This window comes from Sminthopsis crassicaudata, chromosome 6 (assembly GCF_048593235.1).
Source record: "Sminthopsis crassicaudata isolate SCR6 chromosome 6, ASM4859323v1, whole genome shotgun sequence".
Taxonomy (NCBI): Eukaryota; Metazoa; Chordata; class Mammalia; order Dasyuromorphia; family Dasyuridae; genus Sminthopsis; species Sminthopsis crassicaudata.
The window spans coordinates 209,667,745-209,682,406 of record NC_133622.1 but is presented as its reverse complement, the minus strand read 5'-3'; the positions used below and the strand labels follow the sequence as shown (position 1 = coordinate 209,682,406).

Below are 14,662 nucleotides of genomic sequence, written 5' to 3'. Positions count from 1 at the left end.
TAAGTTAGTTTTCTTTGGCTATAAACTCTTTCAAATAATTGTTTATAATAGAAAGTGTAAGAAAAGAGTGATGATTGCTAAGAAGAACACAATTAACTCCAGACCTAGCTATGGAAATCAAACGTTAGGTGAAGGAAAGCATTTTCAAAATTCTTACCAGATACATAACTAAGTAGAGAAAAAAAAAGTTTTGGGATCTGTCATGGTGTATATAATACTAATTTTTCATTTAAGTATTTCATACAGAGATCTATCATAACTCTAACCTCTCTGTTTCAATATACATGAAGGGGAAAAAGTAAAAGGATAAGGGACATGAAATCTGGGAATTACTTAGGCACTAGTCTCTAATAAGACAGCAGTAGTAGGAACAATCAAATGCAGAAAGACAGAAATAGTAAATGCATTCTTTTCAGATCATGATACAATAAAAATTATGTGAAATAAAGGGCCACTAAAAATAGACCAAAAATTAATTTAAAAACAGCTGCCCCAAAATCCTAAAGAATGAATAAATCAAACAAAATTGAATAATTTGGAATAATTTCCCAACATTTAAGGATTATGTTCTTATTAAACATTGCTTTCTTTGAAACACGCTTTGCAAAACCAACATCTTTTAAAAATATTTATTCAGATGTTTTAATATAAAACTAATTTTTAAAAGAGTTGTCTAGAAAAGCATGCTAACCTTCCTTCATTAGCTACATCTACATTTAAGTCTGATTGTTCAGACTTGTAGGGATACCGTTGTTCTTCTGGCAGCAATATAGTCCAACTAAAGACAAGTGGTAATAATTTTAAGTATAAAACTTGTGGGGCAGCTAGGTGGCACAGTGAATAGAGCACCAGCCCTGAATTCAGGAGGACCCAAGTTCAAATCTGGTCTCAGACACTTAACACTTCCTAGCTGTGTGACCCTGGGCAAGTCACTTAACCCCAGCCTCAGGAAGAAAAACTTGTAAACCTAACTATAAAGTCAACCTAACATTTCATGTAAGTATAGTTTTCCTTAAACACACCAATAAGGAAGATAAATAGAGAAAATAAACTTCCCAAAACATAAAATTAGATGGGAAAATCATTCTAGTTTGGATTCTCCAAGAAATTAAGCTCAGTCCAAGCAAATATTCCAATAAAAATTAAACTGATCACTCCCATGGACTGACAATCCTAGGGTCCTGCTTGATGTTTCTTAGGAACCAGGTCCATTGAGTTTAGTGATAGACAGAGAAATATCATTTTTGTGGATTCTGTGGCAGTATCTGGAACAGAGCTGAGCAAATCTGCATATCACCTGTCCATTGAGAATACACTTGGATCCTAATCCATAAGGCAGATGGAACCTCTATAAGTCCAAAAGGGAGAAACTCATTTTGTCCCACCTTGGCTAACATACTAGTCAGGGCTCTAGGGTTGGGAAATCTCAGCCACACTGACTATCTCCTTAAAGTCCCTTCCAAGGCTTTAAGTTTTTTGTTTAGCCCAAACCTATGATTTCATTGGTATTAAGAATACTTCAAAAACACTTTCTAAAGTAGAACACCTGCTCTGTGCCTTAAGAGTAGCTTAGTTCCTTGAGCATTGCCTGACAGGTAAAGTGACTACACCAAGGTCCTATTACTGTCATATGTGAGAGCTATAAACCCTGGTCCTTAAAGCTTAAATCCTGACCCTCCAGACTTGGAGATCAGCACCACTCCACTATGTTTCTTCTCTTTCAATTGCAATAAGTGTTATGATATAAATTGAATGAGCTCTGGCTGAAAAGAAAGGTTCTTTTGGGTACTTAAAAGTTCACAATCACTACACTTAGTCTGAACATGAGAACAATGGTAAAATCTTGATTTCTAAATTCTAATTCTAAATCTACCATTCATACAGCAAAGGCTAAGATGAAATCTCTTATTTCCCTTGACTCAGTTTACCTAAATGTAACACAACTATAGTATTTTTAAAGCCCTGATGCAGAAGAATTCCATATTTGCTAGTTATAAACCACTTACAAATTGTAAAGTGCCAATTATTATTATTATCTGTACACTAGATGGCTATATTTTTGAAGATGAAATCTTTTGTTTGACAATATTAGCTTAAAAGAGGTATTTGGTATTCTCTTCTTTACCTTTTCTTAACAGAAAGCATAATTTGAATTTGATTGCCATAATTTAGATTTTTTGTCAACCAGTTAGGATAATGGGAAACTGTAGCTTTTAAATCAATGAGCCAAACCTTAGCTTTTTCAGGGCTCAACAGTTCATTTTAAATTTGTAACAAAACAAAATACAGAAGTTGAATGACAGGTAATCTTTGAGTTTTTTATGTCAATTGCTAGTCCTCAGTAATTTTCCCAAGGAAACTATAACATGTAATTACCAAGAAAAATATGACTTGACACTATTTCTCCTTGGATTTTTTCCCTTAATAACTTTAAACTTCAATTACTATGTTCAACAAATGGACTCTGAAATACCTCACATTTCTGTAGCCACCTGCAAAGTCTTAAGTTTTTGTTTGCTCTTATTTTAGCTTCTACTGTTAGCATGTGGATAATTAGCCGATGTCTGCTTTTTTGAGCCAAATCAAGTGGTGTTTCTCCCTGGAAAAAAAGAACAGGAAAACTAGTTATATTTTTAAACATCATGCATATTGTGCATTTCTCTGAATCATCGCAATCAAAAAATCTTTTTTATTTTTTTCCAAAAGGAAATGTCCACCATTCTTATTTATTGTGGAAGACAGAAACCTCTCATTAAATATGCCTACAAATTTATCACTTTTCTAGCTAAAGAAACAATTAATGGGGAACAAATACTTATTCATACCTTGATATTTCTGATATCCAGACTTGAACCAGCTTGTAAAAGTTTGTCAACGGCACTAACATTTCCTGCTGCAATTGCCCAGTGGAGTGGAGTGTTTTGGTGAACTTTATCTACTACATTGATGGAAGGATTAAACTTCAAAAGAAATCCAGTGGGTTCTGGTCTGCATATGAAAAAAAAAAAAAAAAAAAAGATAAAAATACCACAATGTCCTTAGCAGGAGATAATTTATACTGGGGAATTACTTACATCTTTTCTACTATTGCACAGGGAAATATTTATCAGACATCTAAAACATCTTGTGCAAAGAGATGTGGAACATATACCCCAATGGTATCTATTTAATAAACACACATATACGAAGGAGATAGGATTTCATCTATATAGGGGACTCTCTCTACCAATCTAAATTTATTCATAAGGTCCTAGGGAGCTCCCTAAGGTGCTGAGATGTTAAATGACTTGCTCAGAGTCAGAGGGTCGGGGGTAGCATTTGAAGCCAGATCTTCCTAACTCTATAACATCACCAATGTCATTGCTAGCATCTATAGAGCACCCGCCATGTACCTGGAGACTGCGCTTAGCCCTTTATTATTATCATCTCATTTGATGCTTATGACAACTCTGAAAGGTAGCAACTATTATTATTCCCATTTTACAGTTGAGGGAACTCAGGCAGAGCATAGTTTAGTGACTTGTCTGAGGTCACAAAGCCATTAAATATCTAAATCTGTATGTGAATTCAGGTCTTCCTGATGGCTCTCCAGGCTCTATGCACTCTGCACTATAGTGCCACCTAGCGGTCTCCTGTATCTTTTATCCCATATTGCTTCTACATTTATCAATACTTATAATTACTTATATAGTTTATATTATTTAAAATAAAATATACTAATTGGTAAATTAATTAGTTGATTAATTGATTCATAAATGTGACAGCCTCTGTCTTTAAGGAATTGACTGTTTGGGCAAGGAATTTTTCTGAAGATTGCAGGAAAATAGAGTTGTATATCATATGATTCCAAATTTCATCTTTGTAGGTCACTTGGCAGAGCTCTCTCTCTCTCTATATATATACACACACACACACACACACACACACATACACACACACACACACACACACACACACACATATATATATATATATATATATATATATATATATATATATATATATATATATATATATATATATATAAAGATATATATATACACACTACAACTCTGAAGGGCAAATATCATACCCAGAAATTATAGCCTGTCCTAAATGTTAAAAAAATTTTTTTCTTTGTGGTAAATAATGTGCAATTCCTATGACTTCCTTTAAAGTTGATGCATATATAACAGCTTGCAATCAACCTATTTTAAAATAGAACAAATGAAGAGATCTTCATTTGAAGTCTTAATCTTAATATATATTAAAGTGATGAGTCAGAATTCAATGGGATAAGTACAAAATTGGAGAGGACCATATAAATCATCTAATTCAATAGATTAGAAAACCAAATATTTTTACACAATTATCATCAATCTGTTCCTTCCTATTATGGAAGTTCCAGAGAGCCCAATTCTGAAATAACTGAGTCTTTTCTAGTTTTTAGGGAAATGCTTCACAAACACTGACAAAACAAAGAAAGAGAAGACAAGAACAACAAATTTTGATATTTAAAATTAATGCCATTAATCCCCTTTATTTATAAAGCTTAGAGACTGATTGTGGAGTATTATATGCTGTGCTCTATATTGCTAACATAGGCAGTTTTTTTCATTTACATACTTTTTCATAAGAAATATCTCTCTGAAATAAGGGGAAGAATATTTGGGGAAATAAAAGATAATATAAAAATCAATGAAAATATAAAAAATAAAGTGGGTAGCATTATCATGATGACCAAATTTTGGCCTTGGAGAACAAATGTTAAAACACTCCCCCTTTCTTGGGAGCCAAGTGAAGCACTATGCATGTGGAATAGGGTTGTCAGATCAGGTCTCTAGCTTTGCTTGATTATCTTTGATATGAAAAAGAGCTGAAATAAAGGATGAAGTCTCAATATCATGATGGTATTTTTAAAAAGGCACCAATAATTTTTTTTAAATAAAATGATTAGCATTATATGAGAAATCAGGCATTTTGTCTCTAATTTGATTTCCAGAACATCAGTCACAGTTGAGAGATGATCCATGGAAGGACAGACTGTTGGAAACACTAACTCAACTACCAGTTAAGAAATGGAGCTTTTGCACAGAGAAAACTCAGTCATCACATAGTTTTTAATCCTACATATTTGTGTTGACAAATTTATAGAAGAGTTAAAGTTTTAAGTGCTCATGGAATTGTATATAAAAAGGGATTTTCCCCAAATCAAATTATACTTAATATTAATGCAGTGTGCACAATATATTCAGAAGGGCCTCAAAGAAAATATTTATAGATTTTGTACCTTTTGTTTGCAAAGCTGAATTTTATCATTTAGATTTCAGGCTGTGGCCATTAAAAACCACACACACAAAACACCCCCACATCCCTAAATTAAGAAACACAAGTCAAGTTAATGAGCTTGCACTACTGAATATGTAACCTTTTGAATGTTTTAATCATCATTAAATTAGACTCTTCATCATAACAAGTTAATGTTTTCAGAAAACATTGTAGTGGTATTCCAAAATGCAACTACATCAAAAAGTCTAGTCATAGTTTTACTGTTATCTTTTTATTAGTAGGACATCTTCAAATTTTAAAGCTTCATAGATCAAATAAAAATACATGTATGTGAAAGAATCAAGAATTAGAGCACAACTCAACAAAGCTCTTTACTTACCCAAGTACTTTGTGAGCTGATAGCATTAGTGGTGTTTGCCCATTTAAGTCTGTTGTGTCTATACTCTATTTCAAAAAGAAGAGAAAAGATGCTCAATATCACTTTTCATATATACTCCAATATTTCAAGGTTGCACAGTCTCTTCAACCATGAATATAGAGGCTAGCTCCTTAAGTCTTAGCAAAGAATTTCTGTAAATTACTAAGCCATTACCCCATGGACAACTTCATACACAGGTCATCTCTCCACTAGATTCTAAGTTGCTTATACCAGAAACCAAGTCCTGGAAGACTTAATCCTTTAATGCCTGGAACTCCCAGCCTGGGACTGGTGGTTGTCTCAATCACCCACTATCTCTAGGATTCTTCTACATCTACACTTCACTTCCTTCCCTTATGGCTATCTATAATCACTTATCCTGTAATTTTTCAAACCAAAATACCTCTCCCTGACTAGCCTCCTTTATAGATGTCATCTTACTGTATTAGAATATATGCTCCTTGAAACAGGAATGGTCCTTGTTTTTGTATTTGTAACTAGGCTCTTAGTATAGTGGCTGATACATAAAAACGCATTCTTTTATTTATTCCTTTGTTTCCCTGTATCAAGGTAGAGAATCATTCTTGGGATTCTTGGGATATTCCTGGATAACAAGTCATTGCCAGTCTAGCACTGGAGTTAATCACTGGAGTTAAGTCTTGGTTTGATAAACTGACAGAGCTTACACTCTAATATTCAAGAACCCAGGATCTCTTATTTGTCATGATGAGGCATCAGAAGAAGACTTTAGTGGTGAAACTTTTCAAATATGACATGCAAATATGTTGATATCTTTCCGTCAGTACAAAGATTTTGTATCACACTATCATCACCATGGTTGTGAAGATAGTTCAAAGAGCATTTCAATTAATCTTTGACTTTATATTCCATAGGCTAGAAATAGCTTTTATGCTACATTTTGAAAGAAAATTGTGTTATGATTCAATCCTTTGTGAAAATGAGATAAGATAAGTCTGGAAAAGAGAAAAATGAGATCATTCTTTGTAATCAGCCCTTTTACATATTTTTATGTTTATAATATTATGGTTATAATAAATAAGAACTAGAAATAGCAATCAACAAAATTCTTTTTCCATACACTGGATTATAGTTTTACAAATGGCAGCATCATCTATGATGTGCCCAAATCTATTAATAGGAGATATATTAGGTTCCCCCCTCAGGTGAGGTCTTCAGATAGAGGCAGAAGGACTACTTATGAGGTTGTTAAAGATGAAGTACCTGTTCAGGAAGGGAATTTTTCAAATACACTTCAATATTTCAAAGATATATGATGGCCTCTGAAGACTCCTTCCAAATCTGAGGTTCTGTGACTCTGAAAAATGCTATATACAATCATTTGCAACAGTCCGCAAATACTGCATTAAATTAATAAATGCTGTGTGTGTTTTGAAGTACTGTGATCTACAGGGTATCCCCAAAATTCTGAGCTTCAATAGTTTAAAATTGCACTAAGCCTTCTAAGATATCTTATATGAAGATAACCAAAGGGAAGGATATGGAAGAATTTATTACTCCTACTCCTTTCTAATTTATGACTCAAGAGGTTATAATTATTCTACTGCAATTAGCTCAGACGATGGAAAGTACTTGTTTAAATCAACTGCAATCATTTTGATAGCATTTGTGCAAACATGCTTTCAGTCTAGATCTACTGGTATGCAAATTGTTTTCCCACCAGAAAAGCATATCTTGATCATATATAGTTGACAGTGAAACCTCTACTTCCAGTACCCTATAATTTAAACTATTATATTGAGCTACAAATGGATACCCCATTGAGCAAGTCAGTTTTTACAGAAGTATTTCTGAATCTATGTGAGAAATGTGAATTCAAATTAAGTCTTTTATCTACTACCCAGGTGATGTGTTAATTCATGAGCTATCCTAAATTTTTTTAAAATGTCATTGAAAGAAAAACAAACCCAGGTTTTGAAGATATATTTTATAGATATGACGGAAATTATTGGGTTCACATGGGAAACTATCATAGACTTACATCTAGTTAAGTGCTACAGAGCCAAATAGTCTTTATTTTACGCCTGAATAGAGTAGATAGAAATAGGGTGCTCAACATCTATGCTAATTATAGATATTTTAAGGTTCAACAAAAACTTCCATACTTCAATGGATTCTTATGCCTCATTGAAGCATATACTTTTTCTATCACTTAGATCACAATCCATGATTCCTGATTTTCTTCCATGATTTTCTTCTCTGAGGTGGCCACCCAACATACTATATACATGTGTATGCACGTGTGGGTGTTTAAAACATTTCATGGATACTACTGAGCCTTCACAGGTTATCCCTTCTTCCTTACACAATAGATCCACAATCTCATGCCTTCTCTATTACCCAGATTCTTAAAGAGTGGTTTGTGATGCCATAAAGGGTCTCATAATTGAATGTGGGAGCTACAAAATTATGATTTATTATCAGTAAAATCTGATGTATATATCTATTTTATGTAACTATATGCCTGGGGATAAAAATTTCTCAGGAGAAAAGGGGTCATGAATGGAAAGTTTAAGAAGCCCTGCTCTATTTTGGTGACCAAAATATCTGTTTCTTCTGAGTGTGGTGCTCTGTAATTATATTTACAGACATGAGGTATCAGTAAGAAAATACTGGTGTCTTAAAAAAAAAAAAAAAGATAGGCTTTTGTAGTAATTTTGGAAAGGCTATAAAATTTCTAAAAACATGATATACCCTGATCTCTTACTTAATTGTGAAACCAGCTCATTGTTCATTGGCAGCACTAATCTAAGATTTTTTATCTATCTAATAATGATGATGACGACGATAATGAATTAACTAAATGATCTGCATTAACAATTAAACTGCATGTGACAATTTCTTCATTGTGTTTTTCATACCCTTTAGTTTTCCAGTATGAATGACCAACATCTTTAGAAAGATAGTGGAGCTCATTAAGATGGCCTTGAAGAACTAGATGCAGCCAGAGTACTATGTTCTGCAAACAGGAACATTTGGAAAACATCACCATTGAAAGGAAATCTTTCTTCTATTTAGATCATCTTGGTAAGCATATATTCTATACTAAATCCTAGTTTTATTCCTTGCTTGATGCTGGTACTCAACAGATCACAGAACAAAATAATCACTGAGATTGTATCCATTGTAGAGACATATATGATTGTAACATCCATGTTTAAGCATTCTTTCTAAAGAAAGCCTTTTAGGTTGCATTGTATCAAGTTAAATGCCGTTTTTTTTTTTTTTTTGGTAATCCGCAGACAAATAGGCATAGCAGGATCTTATTATCTCCTAAATCTCCCAGGAAGTAATGTGATTGTAAAGATGAAGGCTGCTATCGAAAAAAATCTGCCTTCTCATGTTTTTATCAAGTGTAAACTTGATATATAAACAGACTTCTCAAAAGGATTTTATAAAAATGAGAAAGTCCATAAGTACAAATTAAGATTATTGGTCACCTGTTTTTAATAATAATCCTCAATTAATCTCCTTAGTTCCTTTCAGTGAAGCAAATTGCAACCTATCCATGCCTACTACAATTTATGATTTTTTGTCCAAGTTTACATCAGTTTACAACAAAGGTATCACTCAATGTGCTAGAGACCTATCATCCTTTGTTCTTGCTACATGACTAATCCTTCAATCCATCTTCTCTTTTTCTTGATAATGTCTTCTGCTTTTTTAGAGTTCCTCATTAGTTATATTTTCACTTTTGCATACCTACTATGCATCTCTCCATTACTTTCCATGTGATATTTATTTTTAATTCTTCAGAAGTAGCTATATTCCACGTCTTGATATAATAATGCAATAGTGGGAAAATATTAGTATAAAAAGATGGATGTTTACTTTCATGGAAAGCTTGGGGTCAGGAAAGGAGCTTTGCAGTTTACCAAAAAGCAATCTAATCCACTCTCTTCCTTCTATTCAACTAGGCTAAACTCATTGTCCATCAGGATTGCCTGTCCTAAATATACACATTGATGGAAGAGCTCCATATAAAGTCCATTCACATGCATGTTCAAGCCTGAGCAATAAACACTGTTCATTACAAAACTTTCTGACGTCCTGCGATGTTCTAAAGTTTGATGAAATCAGCACACTGAAAACAAGAACATCTGGAGAACTTCACCATCCATAGAGAAACCAATGAAACAATGTAGCAATATCATCAATACCATAATATGGCATGGTATTCCTTTCTTTTGGAATATTATCAAGTTTGAGATATTCTAAAAATCAAATTCCAGATGTCTTTAAATTTGTGCCACATTCAATAGAGAGCTCTTCTCCATATCAAGGTCAAGTTCATTCATTTTTCTAACTTTATCTTGTGTCATTACCACTTTTTCAATTGGCTGTTGAGATGATATAGTCCAAATGTGGTACCTCTACTGTCATGTCATGTCTGTTTATTGTCCTCTTAGCATCATTTATCAAAAATCTCAAGACAGCGTGCCCTGACAGTCTCACACCAAGGTTTCCTATTGGCTAGTTTTCTCTCCATTGCTCTTTTCTATTTTATGAGTTGATACTGTTCCTCAACTTATCATCTTTCTCCATTGGGGCAAATAAGCTTTTACACTAATCTAGAGCTGATTTTAACTAAGTGTTCACATTTTTAAAAAATGTGATCACCAGAGTCTTTCAGTCTTCTTGGGGTGACAATTATTTTACATCACTTAAACTCATCTAAGAAATCTCACAGACTTTTAAATCTGCTTTTGGCCTTTCATTTTTCAGTCAGAAACTCATTTAAAAGGTCAAATTAGTGCTACAATTGTTTGTATTTTCTCATTATCATCCTTTATTTTAACTTTTGTCTGGATTTCAACTTTTGCTCTTTGTCAATGATTTGAATGCTCACAAGAGTGATTCTCTCATGATGTTAATTGGTTACTTTCTATATTGTTCACTGCTCACTATAGCCAACACCTTCCAACATTCATCTTGAAAAAAAGTATTCATGTTAAACAGACAAAGAAGGTTCTCTGTAACAACAAACCTTTTGTCTTTTTCATTTTTACCACAGGCCTTTCATCTTTCCTCTCTTGTGCCCTTCACTCTGATATCATCAAAAATCATTGGATGATATTGGACTTGATTTGGAGGATTTCAAAAAATTCTTCATAGGATTTTTCTATTTTATCTTCTGCAATAGGTATGGGCCCATAAACTCTATATATTTTCATGGTAGTCCACTTGCTTATCCTTCTTGTAAGTATAACCAAAGAGCTTTTAAAATGGTTCCTATTGCCTCTAGGGATATGATAAAATCAATTCTAACAACTCTATTACTTACTTCTCTGATAAGAAATTATGTCCTTTCATCTGCTATAACTATTTTATATCTAACCAACTACGTTTATAGCAAGAATTTTAAAGCAGATATGGTTTATTTCTCTAGCATTCTATCCACACATATGTAGCAAACAAAGATCCTATGTAAGAATTGTGTAATGCTTAGTTTCTATTTTGCTTCATTTTATGGCATCAGAATTTGGGCCATTTGGAATTTTTATGTTTTATGTATCACCACCCTTTTAGTAGCGAGTCTTTTTACATTTGACTAAACTGCTCATCAGGGAGCACACATAGTCTGTCACAGGGACCATTTTTCAAAGACTTTCCCGCCTTTCTGGAAACTGCCAGGATTTTGATTGTTCTCATGACTTTAAGAACTCTGGGTCACCTCAACATGCAGGTAAGGCATGAGATTGGGTCTTTTGTGGTAGAGCCTTAAATTCTATTTTAAAATTGATTAATAATTAGAATCTTTCCAATTTAAAACAGGTGAAACATAAGGAAGATTTAAAAAACATACCTGACCCTTTGAGATAAGATATGCTATGACAGACATATGCTGAAATAACACTGCCAGGTGGATACCACTAAATCCTTCTCCATCAATGAGAGCGGGATCTGCACCACATTGTAGTAACAATATTACCATAGGTAAATGTCCTTGTCTAAAAAAGAAAACAGGAAAAATACTATTAAATTTAATAATATGGAGAAAAAAAGCAGAAGTTAATTTGAATCACCTTATCTGAGCCATAATGAATTTGGTTTAGAAACAGATAAATTGATATATTAGATACAGATGAAAAATTGTTTTCATACCTGTATTTAAATGGCTGTTACTTGATGAACCAGATGGCTTAATAGCACTTTTAATTAAAACTTGCCTTTTCTGGCCCATGAGGGCAGAAGCAACACCAACAGGTAGAAGGTCCAGAGACAATTTGGTTTGATATTCAGAAAATTTTTGGAGCTGTCTGAAAACATAAGGGACTACACCTTAGAAGACAAGTAAAGATCTTTAAGTGGAGGATGAAGGGGAAGAAATCCCATTTTGGACAGGGTATACTAAATGTTATAAATTCTCTTCTACTTCTGAGAATCTGTGATTCAATGATTTAACATAGTTAATATGCTGGCCTCTACATCCTAAAGGAGCATGAACCCAGATCCACAGAAAAATGATTTATGTCAACAACTATCAGTGAAATTATTTCTTATACTTCACTATACCTATTTTCCAAATGAAAAATATTATTTAAGTACTGGCTGAATAGATGTTTTAATTTAACAGACAGCAACATTGTAAGACATATTATTTTTCAAGAATATGTACAATATTTTATCAGTGTAGGTTAAGTATGTGAATGGGAATTATTTTCTGACTCAGTCTTTTTGCCAACTTCTTTCTATTTCAAGCTTGGAGCTTCTTTAGATTAAAATGAGCCTGTTTTGTAATAAAAACGCTTAAAAAGAAGGTAGTTCTAAATGTTGATATATTTCATTGGCTCAAAGGCCATTGCTTTCAATGACCTATGTCAGTACACCTTCAAATCATATAAATTGCAACTTTGATTCAGTAGATTTTCTTCAAGAGTTTCCATTGACAAAAAATTTATTACCCTGTAATCAATCTGGTGATAAGGTCTCTAAATTTAACCCTGACTAATTCATGAGTGAGGAAGCTGGATGAATGTAGAGTGCTGGGCCCAATGCATCTTCCTAAATTCAAATCTAGCCTCAGACACTTACTAGCTGTGACCCTAATTAAGTCACTTAACCCTGTCTGTCTCTATTTCTTCACCTGTAAAATGAGCTAGAAAGGGAAATGGCAAACCATTCCAGTATCTTTGCCAAGAAAATCCCAAATAGGAACACAAAGAGTTAGATGGGATTTAAAAACTAATGAATAACAACAGCAACAAATTCACAAGTGGCAGACCACAGTTTCTTCTTCTCACATTCATACTTCAAAAACTCTTAAACACGGAAAGAGAACTTATGCTCTGCCCATGTGACCTTTGAGAAGCTGAGATCATTTGCATGTCACAATGAAGCAAACACAAAGTCTTCAGAAGATCTATTAACATAACAGACTTGAGAAGTAACACTTCTGACCTGTGGCCCTCACACTTGATGAACCAGACGCTTAACAGCCCAGCAGAAAGAAAGGAGCTGAGATTTGCCAATGCTGGCCACTCCTTGCACATATATGCAGATGCTACATATATCTAACCCAATGTTTTCAAATTCTTTGAAATGGGAAAAAAAAATACAATATACTACTTTGGCTTCAAATGGATTTAAAGGTCATCTTTCATGGATAATAAGATAGTAAAAGGAAACCAAAAAGGGCAGAAGAGTGACTTTTAAATGATAGAATAGTACTGGACAGGTACCAGTGGACTCTACTTTAACTTTTGGCATTTTATATTGGCCTATTTGTTCTTTGATAAGTATCAATACAGCTGAACCATTTGGGACAAATTTAGTCTACTATTAATAAATACCATAAGCCTCAAGTCTGATTTGTAGACCAAACTGTGTTTTTGAATCCACTGATTAAAGTTTTCAAATGGACATACATTCTGTGACTACTCTGAGTGAGGCCCATAGCAGTTCATCTATATGATTCATTATAAGGATAGGAGCTACTCCAAGGTTCTCACTGGTATAGGAAACTCTGAGGAGAAAGCTTCCCCAATGCAAGACTGTCTAAGATAATTGCTTAACATATTAAGACATTTAAGATAATGACAAACCCAGGCTGACATAAAGAGTATGTATCAGAGGCAAGAACTGAATCCAGGTATCATGATTAATTATTCAAAACTTTGATATTAATTATGGAAACAAAGTTTAATAACATGCAATTGAGTCAGAATCATAACTGAACACTACATTATAACAGAGGAACCAGTATTTCCAAAAGAACTTAAGGATAATGTGAAAAAAAATCATGAATAGATTCTTGGATAGAGTTCTGTAACTGAGGCAGCATGGTTTTGTGGAACCTGGGTTCAGATCTCAACAATTACAGCTCAGTGGGCAACCCTAGGGAAGAACTTCACCTTTCTGAGCCTAAAGGTCTTCAACTATAAGATAAAGATAAGATTTGCAATTCTCAACTCACAAATTTGTTGTGAGCAAAGAGTTTGCAAAGCTTAAAAAACAATCTAAGTCTGAGATCACCATTAGAAAACTCTTACCTGATGGCCCAGTGAAGTGGTGTTGAATTTAAGTCCCCACCCAACTGATCTACAACAGCACCTTTTGAAATATAAAACCTGTGCAGGAAAACACAAATCGATTAAAACTTAAAATTCATAAGAAGAGATATTATACTAATTAGATTTATAATAAACACTAGGAAACATAGATACTATTTGTTCAAGAGAAGATCGGCTAACATAAGAGTTGAGAAGATACTGTAGTCCTCACAGATGATGAGCCAGAAAATACATTTTCAGTTCTATGGAAGTCTGAAAAAGATTCTTCCTAGTATCTTATGCCTACTCTTAATCAAATGTTCTTGGCTAATAACTAATGACCTTGGTTATAATTAATCTTCAGTTATAACTTTTCTCCTATATATCTGAATAATGTTTTCTGCACATTCTCACTCATCAACCTTCAAAGTTTCATCCTAAAACA

General features: G+C 33.6%; 1 protein-coding gene across 1 annotated transcript in view; it reads right to left on the bottom strand.

Annotated features, from left to right (window-relative positions):
• Positions 1–14,662, bottom strand: part of ZDHHC13 (zDHHC palmitoyltransferase 13) — a 57,248-nt gene that overhangs the window by 24,302 nt on the left and 18,284 nt on the right. The window contains exons 4-8 of the mRNA XM_074276165.1: positions 14,218–14,295; positions 11,532–11,676; positions 5,648–5,712; positions 2,826–2,988; positions 2,474–2,599 (exon numbers count right to left, since the gene is read on the bottom strand). Of these exons, the coding sequence (XP_074132266.1) occupies positions 2,474–2,599; positions 2,826–2,988; positions 5,648–5,712; positions 11,532–11,676; positions 14,218–14,295 (577 nt within the window). The remainder of the gene's footprint in view (positions 1–2,473; positions 2,600–2,825; positions 2,989–5,647; positions 5,713–11,531; positions 11,677–14,217; positions 14,296–14,662) is intronic.